Source organism: Brassica napus, chromosome C2 (genome assembly GCF_020379485.1).
Source record: "Brassica napus cultivar Da-Ae chromosome C2, Da-Ae, whole genome shotgun sequence".
In the NCBI taxonomy this organism is placed as follows: Eukaryota; Viridiplantae; Streptophyta; class Magnoliopsida; order Brassicales; family Brassicaceae; genus Brassica; species Brassica napus.
The window spans coordinates 4,730,038-4,745,227 of NC_063445.1; the positions used below are offsets into that span (position 1 = coordinate 4,730,038).

General features: G+C 40.2%; 4 protein-coding genes across 4 annotated transcripts; 1 reads left to right on the top strand and 3 right to left on the bottom strand.

The window, feature by feature from the left end:
- The first annotated feature begins 4,131 nt into the window (after nucleotides 1–4,131).
- LOC106427339 (bifunctional nitrilase/nitrile hydratase NIT4) lies at nucleotides 4,132–6,490 on the top strand. Its single transcript, XM_013868069.3, has 5 exons — nucleotides 4,132–4,415; nucleotides 4,501–4,680; nucleotides 4,962–5,255; nucleotides 5,480–5,761; nucleotides 5,837–6,490. The coding sequence occupies exons 1-5, from the start codon at nucleotides 4,253–4,255 to the stop codon at nucleotides 5,986–5,988; spliced, it is 1,071 nt and encodes a 356-aa protein (XP_013723523.1). The 5' UTR covers nucleotides 4,132–4,252; the 3' UTR covers nucleotides 5,989–6,490.
- LOC106427338 (ruvB-like protein 1) lies at nucleotides 6,358–9,259 on the bottom strand. The gene is made up of 12 exons (XM_013868068.3): nucleotides 9,062–9,259; nucleotides 8,506–8,694; nucleotides 8,274–8,405; nucleotides 8,033–8,182; nucleotides 7,802–7,957; nucleotides 7,581–7,715; nucleotides 7,428–7,493; nucleotides 7,248–7,354; nucleotides 7,061–7,160; nucleotides 6,890–6,981; nucleotides 6,737–6,806; nucleotides 6,358–6,664 (listed from the first exon to the last, which is right to left on the bottom strand). Exons 1-12 carry the CDS (start codon nucleotides 9,149–9,151, stop codon nucleotides 6,575–6,577), a joined length of 1,377 nt encoding a protein of 458 aa, XP_013723522.2. The 5' UTR covers nucleotides 9,152–9,259; the 3' UTR covers nucleotides 6,358–6,574.
- Nucleotides 9,260–9,809: 550 nt separating this feature from the next.
- LOC106427285 (mitochondrial fission protein ELM1) lies at nucleotides 9,810–12,615 on the bottom strand. The gene is made up of 10 exons (XM_013868018.3): nucleotides 12,286–12,615; nucleotides 11,859–12,091; nucleotides 11,645–11,741; nucleotides 11,315–11,464; nucleotides 11,074–11,200; nucleotides 10,839–10,951; nucleotides 10,692–10,755; nucleotides 10,498–10,591; nucleotides 10,297–10,405; nucleotides 9,810–10,198 (listed from the first exon to the last, which is right to left on the bottom strand). The coding sequence occupies exons 1-10, from the start codon at nucleotides 12,469–12,471 to the stop codon at nucleotides 10,097–10,099; spliced, it is 1,275 nt and encodes a 424-aa protein (XP_013723472.1). The 5' UTR covers nucleotides 12,472–12,615; the 3' UTR covers nucleotides 9,810–10,096.
- Nucleotides 12,616–13,013: 398 nt separating this feature from the next.
- Nucleotides 13,014–14,642, bottom strand: LOC106427276 (vesicle-associated membrane protein 714). Its single transcript, XM_013868011.3, has 4 exons — nucleotides 14,268–14,642; nucleotides 13,970–14,160; nucleotides 13,724–13,887; nucleotides 13,014–13,445 (listed from the first exon to the last, which is right to left on the bottom strand). The coding sequence occupies exons 1-4, from the start codon at nucleotides 14,485–14,487 to the stop codon at nucleotides 13,355–13,357; spliced, it is 666 nt and encodes a 221-aa protein (XP_013723465.2). The 5' UTR covers nucleotides 14,488–14,642; the 3' UTR covers nucleotides 13,014–13,354.
- Nucleotides 14,643–15,190: the final 548 nt, after the last annotated feature.

Consider the following 15,190-nt stretch of genomic DNA (forward strand, 5'->3'; position numbering starts at 1 on the left):
ACTTCTTCTTGGCAGCTATCAGCATGTCGTCTACATACAACACCAGGTAGATATACGACTCATCCTCCACCTTGCTCATGTAGACACAACAGTCATAAGGACTCCTGTCGTAGCCCAACTTGACCATATATCTGTCAAACCTCTTGTACCACTGTCTAGGAGACTGCTTAAGTCCATACAGTAACTTCCTCAACTTGTACACATGATCTTCTTTACCAGGAAATAGAAAACCCTCAGGCTGAGTCATATAAATCTCCTCCTCAAGCTCTCCATGAAGAAAAGCAGTCTTCACATCAAGTTGCTCCAACTCCAGATCCTGACGTGCTACTATCGCCAATAGCACTCTGATAGAGGTGTGTCTGACCACGGGTGAGAATATCTCATTGTAGTCCACGCCTTCTCTTTGACTGAAACCTCTAGCAACAACTCGAGATTTATACTTGACTCCCTCTTCTTGTGACTGACCTTCTTTTAGCTTATAAATCCACTTGCAAGTCACAACTTTTCTCCCAACTTTGAACATAGAACTCTCATCAAACACAACGTTCCTGCTCATAACACCATCTCCATAGCCCATAAACACTCCCTTCTTCGCTCTTGGTTCCAGCTTTCCTTCATTAACATGATAGTAAACCGTGCAACCAAAGACTCTCAGAATAGAATAATCAAAAGACCTGCCTGACCAGACCTCATTAGGTATTCGACACTCGATCCCTGTATGCGGTCCAAGATTGATCAAAGAACAAGCCGTGTTCACTGCCTCAGCCCAAAACCTCTTCTCTAAACCAGCATTAGAAAGCATGCACCTCGCTCTCTCCAGCAATGTCTGGTTCATTCTCTCTGCTACACCATTCTGCTGTGGTGTATACCTGATTGTATGATGCCTAGCAATCCCTACATCCTTACAAACCTGATTGAACTCCGTTGAACAGAATTCCAGACCATTATCAGTACGAAGCCTCTTAATCTTCTTCTCAGTTTGATTCTCCACCCGTATCTTCCACTCCTTGAAGCTGTTGAAAGCTTCACTTTTGTGCTTCATGAATGTTATCCAAGTCTTCCTCAAATAGTCATCAATCATGGACACAAAATACATGTGACCCTTCAGCGACTCCACCTTGGAGGGACCCCAACAATCTGAATGGATGTAATCCAGCGTGTCTTTTGTTTTATGAACAACCTTAGGAAACTTCTTTCTGTGCAGCTTCCCAAACACACAGTGCTCACATAACTCAAAGCTCTTGGTCTTATGACCACAAAGAAGATCCTGCTTCGACAGAATTTGCATCCCACAACTTGTCCATATCTTCCTTGCGAGCCTCTGGTGATGCAACATTTGCTGAACTTGAAACCGTAGAACCTTCCAGCAAATACAAAGTACCATGAATGAAACCTCTGAGAATCACATTTGAACCTCTGTAGACACTCAGAACTCCATCTCCACCTGAATACTTGAAACCTATGCTATCCAAAAGACTAACTGAGATCAAGTTCTTGGACATAGATGGAACATGTCTAACTCCAGTCAACGTGCAGACTCTATCATGTGTCCTGAGCTTAATAGAACCGATTCCTGCAATATCGCAAGCAAAGTCATTCGCCATCTTGATCTTGCCATCAGTCGCTGCCTCATACTCTGAGAACCATTCTCTCCTTGGACACATATGATAAGATGCGCCTGTGTCCAGGACCCACACATCTCTAGGATGTGTTTTTCCATGAGCAACCAACGCAATATCTTCATCAGATTTAGCCTCATTCTCGGCTACCGCAACAGAACCAGTCTGCTTCTTCTTCTTAGGACAATCAGATTTCCAATGTCCTTTCTCTTTGCAGTAATTGCAAATATCAGTTGGTTTAGTACCCTTTGAAAATGACCTTTTGTCTTTCGACTTCTTGCCTTTTCCAAAGTTCTTTCCACCACCTACAAACAACCCAGAAGCTTGGTCGTCTGTACCAGAACCAGATGCCTTGTGTCGCAACTCCCTGCTATGAAGTGCTGACCTGACTTCCTCCAAACTCACTGTATCCTTACTCCCTATGAATGACTGAACAAAGTTCTCATAGGAGTTTGGTAGTGATACCAACAAAATCAGTGCCGCATCCTCATCTTCCACCTTAACATCAATATTCCTCAGATCCAACAAGATGGAATTTAGACTATCAAGATGATCTTGGAGTTGTGTACCTTCTTGCATCCTCAGAGCGAAAAGACGTTGTTTCAGAAGTAGCTTCTTAGTCAGAGACTTCGTCATGTATAGACTCTCTAACTTCGACCACAAATCAGCTGCAGCATCAACACCGGAAACTTCGATGATGATCTCATCTGCCAGACACAACAAAATTGTTGAATACGCCTTCTCTTCAGTAACCTTCATCTCAGTAGTAACAGGTTCAACCTTCTTCCCTGAAAACGGTGCCCAAAGACCTTGTTGCTTCAGCAACGCCTTCATCTTGATTTGCCAAAGACTGAAACTGTTCCTTCCAGTAAACTTGTCGATCTTCATATTCATCCAAGACATCTTCTCACCAGATTCAACCCGAAGCTCTGATACCAGTTTGTTGTGACGGATGTGAGAAGATATAGATTAACAGATGGATAAACAATAACGAAAGACACAGAGATTTAACGTGGTTCACCCCTAACGACTACGTCCACGGGCAAAGAGAGATTTTATTGATGGAGGAATTACAGAGATCTGTCTACAAGAAGATCAGATTTAGTTTATCTGCGGCTGCTAACTAGGTTTAGAGGAGGCACAAAATATATATATTTGTGTCCCGGAAAATCCTAGCACTAGTGGACCTCAAAAGACTAAGGCACAACAGATTCAAAGCATTATTCAACCAATTTCAACAAAAGCATCATCAAATTAATAAATTCCTCAGAACCGAACAAAAAGTAAATTAGGGCATTAATCTAAATACGTTTAAAGCTATTATTTCAGTATGGCCGAATAAAAAGAGCTACTGAGACAACTAGGAATATATTCTATCTAAACTGATACAATTAGTTATTCATACCTTGTTAAAGAATATTCTGATTATGGCATGAAAAAGCTATGAATGAACATATATTTATCATAAGCAGTAGCCAAGTGTAAACAAAATTTGTAACCATACAAATCAAATATAAAATATTGAGTTGAATTGTTAGCTTTCTTGTCGCGGGATTTGTTACCTAACCACGATAACGATAAACAGGCATATTTTAAATTATTTTTAAAAAAATATTAAACGAAGAAATAACTAGTTTTTTTTTCTGAGAACATAGGAGTTTCGATCTCTGTCTCGCAGCCCATATGGATGCATATAACTGGTAGCGAAGTACTTGAAGATGATAGCCGCCATCAAAAAGGAATCATTCGCCAACCATGACAAAGTCAAAAGAAACATATACCTCGTAAGGTCAGCGTCAGAGACGTAAGAGAATTTAGAGAGATTCGTTTTTGTCGACGAATAAAAATGACGTCACTTGTATGAAAAATTTTAAAGGTTTTTTGCTCAAATAGGTGGATATCAGAGCATCATTAACCCGAAATTCTTAGGATGAGGTTCTTAGAGCAACAATATTACAGGTTTTTGCTGGTGTCCTTAGGGAGGGAGACCACGATTTGACAAAACCAAGAAGGGACAAGGGAGAGAAGTCGTTAAATAGGGAACGTCCTTGCTGCGTCCTCTGCACTGTTTGCGGGCCCCACAACACGTGGTGGCCCGCAATTGGTTGATTTTTTTTTTTTTAAGAAACCAGAAAACGAAAAAAAATAAAAAAAAAAAGATTTTAAGGACTTCTGTCCGATAATGTTGCTCTTAGTGGAAGTTAAGAAACTGTTTCTTAACTTCCGCTAAGAACTCCATTCTAAGAACTCTACTCTAAAAACCTCGGTTTAATCATGGTCTTAGAGTTCGGCTTGATATTAGAGTTTAAAATATTAAAAAAAAAAAATGTTTTTTTAAGTGTAAATGAATTTGACTTGGTCAACATAAATTTATATGTTTTTGGATTAGTGAAATATCAATGTATTTTTAGCGAATTTATGTAAATTTACTAACCATTTTTCTCTAACTTTATGCAACTTTTTCAATTTATAAATTGTTCAACTTGTTTTTAAAAACAAAAAAATTTAACCAGAAAAAATAAATGAAATTAAAGTAGTAATATTAAAATGGTGAGATAAATTTATAAGAGAGAACCACAATCACCCGTTTCCTTCCTACAACAACTTCACAGAGTTTGATCTTCCTTCCTTCCATGTCCACTCACCAACAAGATATGTCTCTCGTCACGTCCACTCCGATCAACAACGGCAATCAAATCTTCCCAGAGATCGAGATGTCCGGCGACTCCTCCTCCATCGTACGAGCAACCGTCGTCCAGGCATGCACCATCTTCTACGATACTCCCGCCACGCTAGGTAGGTTCACCTTCCTCCATTTTTGTTGTTGTATTGGAATTCTCTTTCTCTTCCTTATATTTTCATCTTCCCTATGGCGTTGCAGACAAGGCTGAGAGGTTACTTGCCGAGGCGGCGGATAACGGGTCACAGCTCGTGGTGTTCCCGGAGGCGTTCATCGGCGGATATCCTCGCGGCTCCAGCTTCGAGTTGGCCATCGGTGCTCGGACGGCTAAAGGAAGAGACGACTTTCGCAAGTATCTTGCTTCTGCTATTGATGTTCCCGGTAAAGCTCAAACCTTACGCTACGTTGTTTTTTTTTGTAACTTATAAATTTATAATTTGTTACAAACGTTCGAACCCACAACCACAAGGTTAAGAGCCTTGCGCTCAACCAACTGAGCTAGACTGTCATGTTAAGTTTACACTACATTGTTGATGAGATCAAATATATAGTCTTTAGTTACCAGATGAATGGGGTTAAGTTTGAGTCTCTAGTTAGTGTAAAGTATATTCCTTTTTTCATCTTGGCATCTTGTTTTGACTAATCTTGGTGCTAACTCTTAGGCCCTGAAGTGGAACGTATGGCGGAGATGGCTAGGAAGTACAAAGTGTTCTTGGTTATGGGTGTGATTGAGAGGGAAGGTTATACGTTATACTGCTCTGTCCTTTTCTTTGACTCACAAGGTCAGTTCTTGGGTAAGCACCGGAAACTCATGCCTACGGCTCTTGAACGTTGCATTTGGGGGTTCGGAGATGGATCAACCATCCCTGTTTTCGATACTCCGATTGGGAAAATCGGTGCTGCTATTTGTTGGGAGAATAGGATGCCGTCTTTAAGAACCGCTATGTATGCCAAAGGTTAGTCTCTCTTTAGATTCTTATAGATAGGGACAAGGCCGGTCCTGAGATTTTGCGAACTAGAGATAATTTGGTAAAAGTTTATATAATTTTTTTAAAATAAATTTGGTAGGGTCGTAGACCAATGCTTCACTAGCCTATGCTCATGACCGAACTCGGATATGGAGAATGTGTATCTTACAGGCTTGTTAAAAGTAAGTACCATTGTGTTATGGTTTATGCAGGCATTGAGATATATTGTGCACCTACTGCTGATGCTAGAGAAACTTGGCTAGCGTCAATGACTCACATCGCTCTTGAAGGAGGCTGTTTTGTTTTGTCAGCTAACCAGTTCTGTCGCCGTAAAGACTATCCTCCACCACCGGAATACACGTTTTCCGGTTCAGAAGAGAGCCTCACACCGGACTCTGTTGTCTGTGCCGGTGGAAGCTCTATCATTTCGCCTTTGGGGATTGTTCTAGCTGGACCAAACTATGAAGGAGAGGCTCTTATCTCAGCTGATCTAGGTAATAATATTATTAAACACTTGTTTATCAGTTAATTTGGAAGGACCATTCATGTTCATAAAATATTCTTGACAGATCTTGGGGACATAGCACGAGCTAAGTTTGACTTTGATGTGGTCGGTCATTACTCGAGGCCTGAAGTTTTTAGCTTGAACATAAAGGAGCATCCGAGGAAAGCGGCCAGCTTCACGTCCAAGGTAACCAAAGATGAGACCGTCAAAATGTGAGAGACCACCGCTCAACGTCAAAGATTTATTATGTATATTTTAATAACATTCGTCAAGAATTGTAATTGAAATCATAATCGGATCCAAGGTGTTATGCGTTGAAGAATATATAATAACAATTTTTCTTTTCAAAAAAAAATATGAAGAATATATAATAACATGTCTCTGTTTCCGACCGTGCCAGGTTATTGTAAAGACAACCCAAAATTTTCTATTGTTTACAGATTTGATCCAGATATTATTGTAGGAATCAGGGACACCCTCATAATGTACTCCAGTTTCTAGTAATCTCTCTTGATAAGAGACTTTAAAAGTTGTTTGTTCTTGAAGAATTGGTCTACGTCTGTTATGGAACAAGGAAACTCAACATGAAGAAGCTCAACTAATGCAGGTAATAACCAAGGCTTAAACTGACAGAACATGAATCTCCACTTCTGGTCACAGAGAAACCAATTCTATCCCATCAAGTTTAAAATTTCTCCATCTCACAAGCATTACACAATAGCTAAAAGAGAAGCAACTAGAGCAAAAAAATATGAAATATTTTGATGAAACATTCGACTAGTGTTGCATTCGATTAGGGTTCTCATGAGATGTATTTTTCTTGTTGCTCGTGCAAAAGCTTCGCTGAAGATTTGGCATCAAGGTAGAGTGATGTTACTTCCTCTATATCAGCCTGTCAAAGATACCAAGAGATTAACAACCACAACATTCATCTATACACTGCTTTGTTGTTTCTAAGATTTACCTTGCAGATATTGTCACGTCCATTCATTTTAGCCACGATGCTGGCAGGAGACAAAAGCTGAACCGCGTGCCTGAAAGCCAAAACACAAGAAGGTTTAGAGAAAGAAAAAAAAAATCTTGGAAAGAAGCAATGATGCTGGTTCAGTCTTAAAACCTCAGCGATGTTCTTTGCCCAATGTCCCCAAGTAGGACCAAGCATTCTTCATCCACCGTTAGCTCTTCTACTTGCGCACGAATGGCTATAATCTGACCACGTAACAAAATCTATTAGAACGTTGTTAATTAATTGAAATAAAAAAAAAAAACTAAATGACAACTGAGTAACCTGTATCATCTCAGAGGGATTATAGATTTGAGTCCTGATAATGACCAACCGATCCAACAAGTCAATAGGGACTCCATGGGGACTGGGCATATCAGTCCCTCTGCAAATAATGTGAATCATAGCACTTAAGTTAAACCAAATAATAGAAATGCTAATCTATATATCAAGGTCGAATGTTTCTCCTCACCTAACGTTGCAGACTCCTCTATTTGTTGCAAATATCACTATTGGAGATAAGGAGCTCTCCAGAGCACGGTTTAAGTAAGAAAAGCACTCCATATCAAGCATATGAACCTAAAGTTTTGCGAATCAAGAAAGTTAGATCACTGCGAATGAGTCATAAGCATGGTGGAATGAGAAACCTCACCTCATCGATAAATAGAACTCCAGGAACAAGCTCTGCAACACCTTCATCTATATAACGGTTCACGACCTGCAAATAATCATACACCATTATACTATTAGTCCTTTTAGCAAAATTTAAACAAGTAAAGTTTAGGTCTCAGTGAAGAAGATCAACCTTGTTAATTTCTTGCCGCAGCTTATCAGTGATCTCTGTCTTTCGAGGTTTCATCATCTGCCCCATCAAAGAAAGTATATCCTGCCCACCTTGTGGTCGAGCATTTGCTGCATCCAGATCTTGAAGCGTCACATCCTAACAAAAAGTGAACGAAAAGTTTTAGAGGCAATCACACAAGGGAGAGTTCTTTGGGATAAGCAAAGATCATAGAAAGGTAAAACCTGCACGATCTCTTTCTTTTTGTGAACCTCTCCCTTGGGGAGTGGAACATATTCTTCTGCTTCCAGATCGAACTCAGTGGCGAAAGCATCACTTCTACCCACCCGCTTGACAGCTCCACTGTTTGCTTCAATGTATATAACATCACCCACAGCTACCTGAGAGTCAAAGAGTACGCATAAGAACAAAACAGATGAAAACAATACAGGGTGCAAAGAAGTCAAACAACTAACCTTTTCCTTGATCAAGGCATCGTAGATAGTGGGATCCAACTTCAACTGTTTGGTTCCTTTGACTGTCTTGAGTCCAATGATAACATGACTGATGCTTTTGCCATAACCTCCGGTAAGACTTTCAGTTTCTTCTGGGGACAGCTCCGTTACCTAGAGCTCGAAGGTAAACAAACATGTTAAGAATCTGACGACAAAAAGACATGCTACTACACAAGAAACTGAAAGATAGCAGCACACACACCTCTCCTTCGTAGACGTCTTTGGTTTCCTTGATACGTAGACCAATGGCACGTCTAAAATTCTCCATGAGAACCTCAGTTTTCTTAACCTCCGATGAGTAAACTTCGGATCCAACCATTGGACAGAAAGGAACCTGCAAAACAAGAAACAATCCAAATAACATAAAGCTAAACATGAATTTAAAAAACAAAAAAACATGTACACCAAATCTGATGAAGATGTTCCGTGATTACCTTACTTCCCAGCTCTTGTGAGATTCCAAGAGCCAAAGCTGTTTTCCCTGTTCCGGGAGGTCCAGCGAGCAAAAGAGCCTTGCCAGCCATTTTCTTCTGTTTGATCATGTCGACTACGAGACCAGCTGCCTCTCTAGCCTCGAGTTGACCCACGAATCCAGCCGCCAATGGTATAGGAATCCCGGTTGGCTAGAAAAAGGAGAGAGTGAATTAGCAATTGGACATAATAATACTCCAAGCAATATAAAGAGATCACACTAATGCTAGAAAAATAATCCGAGTCAAAAAAGAACCACAACTAGTTAGTCTTAACGGTCTCAAAACACCCTTCAGTACAATATATCAAAGCATCCTTCAGTAAAAAAAGATGCAATAAAGACTGAACCTTTGCAATAAAAAAAGAAGCTGGGGTTTTAGAGTAGAACCCAAAAAGAGTATCAAAACAATTAGCTAAAAACCCTTGTAAAAAGCTTAAAACTTTAAACCCTAAACTCGGGAACCTAAAGCAAACTACTAGATTCAAAGAGAGATGTTAAAAGGAGAGGGGGAGAAGAACCTCGAGGCCAAGCCCTTTGATATGAGTGTGAGTAGCAATCCGCTGTTTCTTGGCGGTGGACTGTATTTCTTCAATCTTTACTTTCTCCATCTCCCTCAACTCCTTCTGATATGTCTTTTGATGTATTCTCCGATGACGACAACGACGGCGGAAGAGTTGAGCTCTCCTTTTCTACAGTTTATAGTATGTCACTTATTTTTGTTGCAGCAATAGCCCTTCTACTATACTTTCTTTACGTAATCACACCCCAATTTTTAAATTCAAAATTGAAGAAATAACAAATAGAGCAAACAATCTTCTGGATCCTATTCTGCTCTCTAACTACGAGTAGTAGTCACTAGTCATCAAGTAGTGGGGAAAAGAAAGCTGGTGAAAATGGTCACACAATGTCGTGGCCTTGCAGATAGTTCCAGCCATGGTTGGTTTGTTTGCATACAAAGCTGCAGCTCTAGTTCAAGTGTACAGAGACAACCAAGGTCTTCAGTTCATCTTCCCAGACGATCTGTGACATCCCGAAGTTAAGACGATTTGTGAATTGTTGGGGTTCATGATCTCAGAGGGAAACACTGGACTCTTCTGCTAAGACTTAAATAGCTGAGCCTGAGGATGTAGAGTATGTTATACGGGAGATATCAGCCAAAACGGCATATGGTTTCTCAAAGCAACATTGCGTTTGTTTTTTTTTTTTACTTCTTCAACGTTGTCTCCTTGTACATATCTCAATTTATGTATCACATTCAAGGGAAAATCCAAGAACATATTTCCTTATGTCAATGTACCAAAAACAAGATTATTGAACATGTGAGAGCAGATAGTTGTGCGAGAGACATTTTTCATTCTACACATTCAAGTCTCTCTTCATATCACAAGGGCCAATCCAATTGAGAAGAATTAGAGATTTGGTTTTCTATTGGTAATATATATGAGCAAAACTTTAGGGCACAAAAAAACGCAAATCACCCTTTTAAAATGGTATCGTCACCTTTCCTTTCTTTCTCTGCACATCCGATTGTATTTTAGAGTTAATAGTATTTTTCAAGAGCGTAGACTCCATCCACGTGCAGCTAATGCACTCCGTACTCTCATAGCTGCCTCTGCTGTGTCACTCAATGGCGGATAACTCCAACTTTCCGACATCTATAAACCCATTAGAATCAAATCAGATCATGAAGACATGGAGTAAAATGGGGAGAAGATACCTCTACAAATATTTAAGAAGATGTAAAGATACTTACGTCTTCGAAACCCGTAAATGGGCGGACAACTCCTCGCTCCCTCAAAGACTTGTGGAAATCTGCAATCTTCCATTTACAGTGATCGCCTCCAATAACGTACACTGGTTTCCTGCAGCAGGGAAAGAAATAATCAGATTAAAGTTTTGAAATGTAGGGAAAGAATGAAAAACTGAAAGGGTTTATCTCAGTGTACTATATTACCCGGTGCTGCAGGCTTCGCTTATGAGACTGACAGAATCTGCTGTCACTACAAAGGCATCACCCCAAGCTAAATGTCCCATGTAAGGATTTGGTTCTGAATTAGCATTTCAAAAACAACCGTTTACAAACTTTTGTCAATTGCATTGTACTTGTGGACAAAGCTGAAGAAAGTTTTTGGAGTGAAACCTCAGTACCTTGGCCACTCCAGATGTAGACTTTTGGGTTATCTCCTAATTCTTTGAAAATTACTCTTGAAACCTGCTTGGATAATAAAGTACCATATGAAACTCAAGGACATCAGATAGAACTATCCCAGTAAATAGAAACATGTGTTAGGAGACCTTTTCAGGGGTTTTGTAGGAGAGAGCAATTCTGACACTTCCGCAGCTACCAAGGACACTAAGAAGGGCGTCTGTTAGCTGCTTTGCGAGGTCTGCTCCATAACGACAGTTACCTGTTCACAAAGACAAGAAAATAAGGTCTAAGCTTCAGTTTCCAAAAGAAAAAGGCGCTAATGTGTTATACGCTGGAAAAGTAGATCGCTGAGTAGTAACTTATAAGAGTAACAGAACTTACGTCTAGGCCAGCCAATGTTAACCACAACTAAGGGCTTTGGAAGAGCAGCAAACTCATCATGCCAGGCACTAGCTGATTTACGGAGTGTGGCATAATCGATCCCGTGTAGAGCTCCAGTTGTCAAGACCTGAAAATAGATGTGCCCATTCATGGTATTAATTACAAAAGAAATTTCCACAACAAGTTGCATCGCCAGTAATATGATGGAAAAGAGAACTAGAGCAAAAACCATGGCACTTACAACATGACCCTGAGGTGGCTCACGAGGAGTTATCCAACTACGCATAAATCTAGGAACTTGCTCTTGCGCTTCAGGGGTTAGAGGATAATAGTCGTGACGAGGGGTTATCACCATGTCAAACCTATTTAGGTGTGATCTAGGATGTTGTATCTACAAAAATGAAGACCAAAGATCAACTATTTAGAATTCACAGGATGCAGGAATAAAACTCTCCTCTTTTTAGATGATTACATGATTCTAGATACTTAATCAAACTTTATCTCGAATCGTATTTCAAAGCCTAAGCTGTCTTTAAGTAACATAACAACCATGTTAAATTTTATAACAAACCTGAACAACGAAGACGTTTTCAGAAGCCAGACGCCTAATGGAGCTAGCGATAGAAACAGTATCTCTCCCACACGCAATCACCACCAACGGGCCATCCCTGTGAAGAAAAGGAAATAAAACAATCGCTAAAGCTAGATGTAACAGTGTCCAAAGCGCCTCAAAGAATTAGAAAATCCAAAATAAAACACTGGAATTTTCGGAAAAGTTACATTACTTTTCATAGGTCTCGCGAGCCATGGTCACAATCTTGTTCACGTCAGCCTCGAGAATAGAAGACAAGCCTACATTGCCACTATTCTCCGAGGATATGTATTTAGTTTGTTTGGACCTGAGCATCAATCTGGAGTAGAGGTAAAGATGCCTGAGGATGAAGTCCAAATACTTGTGGAAACCAACAGGGAGCCAGTGTAGCCACTCATGTATCCCTCCTTTAGGCCTTGTAACTCTCTTGCATCATCATAAAAAAAAGGAGATAGAAAATCTCAGCGAACCAAACAACCATTGTTTATACCCTAAGATTCCATGAACTTCCACGCCAATTTCGACTTAGAGCAAGTTAGAGAACCATCAATCTCACTAACCGAATCATACTAATGCTAAATCCGAAACGGAGGACTTCTAAGGCTAAATCCGAAACTCACGTAGAGTAGGTGGTTTTCGGCCAAGCCGAGGGCACGAGCGAGACCGATGGACTGGTTCTCGGAGCCGGGGAAACCGTTTCCGATGACGACGGCGCGTCTGACGACGTTCTGAGGTCCGCCTTGTTCGAAAATCTCGGGTACGCCGGTGGATAGACTGGGTGGATCCGGCAATAGGATTGGCCTCATGCCGCGGGGTGGTGATTTCTAACTACACGATCACGCCGAGGAGATTGGGGATTGATTTTGATCAACTGTGAGCGAAAGAGGAGGAAGGTCGCGTGCTTCACAACTTGCGATAGGTAAGAAACCAGAGGAAGATGTGCTAATCACGCAAAATTGGTAAATAAAGTGACCTACTTAAACTGTCACGCAAAAAACAAATTAATCCGTAAATAGATGTCTCATTTTGCAAAGTTTCGCGTGGGCCGTTTCTAAAGCCCAATATGTAGAATTTAATTAACCCTAGAGTTTATCTTGCAAGCTCATAACCAAAGCAACTAGTCATGCGTTAATTGTTACTTCCTCTTGGTCCTTTCCTGTTGGCCAGCTGTTCCAACTACAAGACAATTCTTACTGCAGTTATGTGGTTGAACTGCTGGTCTGATAGGCCATTAATAACAAAACTTACGACGTTTACAGCATAACTGCCATGTTTGTATATAAAGCACTGTTATTGTTGCATACTTGCATCAATGTCAATAAACCCAAAAAAGAAAAAGAAAAATAAGTGTCATTTGAACAAAATAAATTACGCATATGTGATGTACGCTGGAGATTCAAGAATCATAAAAGACGAAGGTATTAAAGTTCTGGAAACACAACGAACAAAATCACACGAGTGGCTTGAAAATCTAAGACAAGGTAAAGAGTTTAATGCAATGTGAACATTTACAAGTGTTACAAAAGGGAGGAGGACCATGGCATGTAACCTCAAAGCTTACTGATCATTTTTATGATAATTCAAGACTGAGAACTGAAGGATGCAACTGGGTGATTTACATATAACAGTAGTCGGCTTCGGGCTATACGCTCCGGAAAAGATCATTTACCCTCGATGGAGTCTCTGAGATTAAGATCTACAGGAAGGTAAAGTGATGCCTCCACAGAAAGACGCAATTATTATGTACAGCACAAGAACTATCACGCACGTCAACATTACCCTGTCCAACACACAAACAATAATAGCATGCTTCAGTTGAAATTTGTGAAATCATTCAATTCTAATGATCCAGAACTCGCAGTGTATCTTAGATAAGAGGTCTGTAAACATTATAAGCCAAAAATAAAAAACCCAGAGATATGAAATCTTCCAAATCCGCTGATACATTATGTATCTCAATTTTAATAAACATATCAGTAAACTAGACCTTCTTATCATCACCCAAAGCCAAAGAAACTAAAAGAGAATCTACAAGTGACGAAGAGATAAGATGCTTACAAGAGCTTAGCGTTTTTCATCCAAAGAGCTCTGCGTAAGCGCTTAGACTGTTTCCTAAAGTGAAACGCACTATCTTGCATAGTTGCTGTTTTATCAACAAGAAGCTCAATCCTATCACCTCTCTCCATTATCTTCTCAATGTTATCTACCATCACCGATCGAATCTGCAAACAACAAAAAGTGAAAAACTGATGAAACTTCAACTCCAAGAAGAGAAAAAAGGTTGTGGCTTTTTCAATAAATTACCTCACTGACTTCTCCTCGGACACGATTGAGAGTATCAACACTAGGATTGCTAGAGAAGAACTCCATCTGCTGATGCAAAACCCTCGAGAACTCATCGTTCATCGCGTAAGCTGGAGCATGATGCGCCACTCTCCCGTAGTTCTTCATGAACCTCATATGAATCTCTTCCAAATACGAAAACGGTATCCTCCCTAACACAATTAAAATCACCATCACACAAAGCAAACCAAAGACTCTGAATCAATCAGAGAGACTTCAAAATCACGATTCGGAGAAAGTGAGGAAGGTGGGGGCTTACTTCCGAAGGTATCGTTGGCCATACAGAGGAAGGTAAGCCCATCGGATCTGAGGATATGGAAGATGTAACGGTCTTGGGAGAAACAGAGTCTTTCGTCGGCGGTTTCCGGCGACAGTTTCTCGAGGATCCGCCGCACCACGGCGCCCGCGTTCCCCGTGACGGCGCTGAATTCCGCTAGTACCACCGTGCCCCTCGCCACAACCGCGTAGATGATCGCCATCGGAGATTCTTCGATCAAACGAGTCAGGAAGTGTGGATCACGCGCTGATCCTCCCGGCGACAATCTTATGAGCAAACGTTTGGAAATGAACCCCTTGATTTATTATTACGTTGTTAATAGTGGCCCTACATATTTGTTTTCTAACATTTTAACCCCTAGACAAATTGCACACGTTAATTGATTAAATGGATTTCACTATCTTATCTACTAAATGCTTTGGACTGTAAGATGGAATCATATAATTTTATCAAATTTATCCTGAAGAAATCGTAACTAGATGCTCTGGTTGATATTTAGTTTGTAGTATCTAATCTGATTTAGAAAATTGAGGTGGAAGATATTAAAAGGAGTTTCAACAATTCGAATGTCGGCAGTTGTGGAGGCGAAATTTAATAACCAACTTAAATACATTTCAGCCCAAAACTTCTTGAATTTAAATTAAAAAAAAAATCAATGCTTCTATAAATTTGATTTACAATTATAACTTCTGTACCTGTTTTGCAATTCGAAGCAGGTTCTCCAATTTTACTTGTTCTGATGATGATGTCCTAATCATTGTTTTTGTATGTTGGATTGTATAAATTCTGAAAACCAAAAGCTTGGAGAAATGAGACATGTCTTCTGCGCTAAATGAACTATGTGTATAGTGTAATGGACATGGACAAGGACAAAAGCAAACGACCACCGATTGGGTAAATCATTG

Excerpts from the sequence above, each read along its gene's own strand:
- LOC106427276 (XM_013868011.3), bottom strand. The coding sequence starts at position 14,487 with ATGGCGATCATCTACGCGGTTGTGGCGAGGGGCACGGTGGTACTAGCG. Across the intron at positions 14,161-14,267 it reads GGCCAACGATACCTTCGGAA|GGAGGATACCGTTTTCGTAT; the intron begins GTAAGCCCCCAC and ends TAATTGTGTTAG. Across the intron at positions 13,888-13,969 it reads TCCGAGGAGAAGTCAGTGAG|ATTCGATCGGTGATGGTAGA; the intron begins GTAATTTATTGA and ends TGTTGTTTGCAG.
- LOC106427339 (XM_013868069.3), top strand. The coding sequence starts at position 4,253 with ATGTCCACTCACCAACAAGATATGTCTCTCGTCACGTCCACTCCGATC. Across the intron at positions 4,681-4,961 it reads TTCTGCTATTGATGTTCCCG|GCCCTGAAGTGGAACGTATG; the intron begins GTAAAGCTCAAA and ends GCTAACTCTTAG. Across the intron at positions 5,256-5,479 it reads AACCGCTATGTATGCCAAAG|GCATTGAGATATATTGTGCA; the intron begins GTTAGTCTCTCT and ends TGGTTTATGCAG.
- LOC106427338 (XM_013868068.3), bottom strand. The coding sequence starts at position 9,151 with ATGGAGAAAGTAAAGATTGAAGAAATACAGTCCACCGCCAAGAAACAG. Across the intron at positions 8,406-8,505 it reads CACAAGAGCTGGGAAGTAAG|GTTCCTTTCTGTCCAATGGT; the intron begins GTAATCACGGAA and ends CTTGTTTTGCAG. Across the intron at positions 7,716-7,801 it reads AAAAGAAAGAGATCGTGCAG|GATGTGACGCTTCAAGATCT; the intron begins GTTTTACCTTTC and ends ACTTTTTGTTAG.
- LOC106427285 (XM_013868018.3), bottom strand. The coding sequence starts at position 12,471 with ATGAGGCCAATCCTATTGCCGGATCCACCCAGTCTATCCACCGGCGTA. Across the intron at positions 10,592-10,691 it reads CTACATCTGGAGTGGCCAAG|AACCAAATCCTTACATGGGA; the intron begins GTACTGAGGTTT and ends ATGCTAATTCAG. Across the intron at positions 10,199-10,296 it reads CATTTACGGGTTTCGAAGAC|ATGTCGGAAAGTTGGAGTTA; the intron begins GTAAGTATCTTT and ends ATGGGTTTATAG.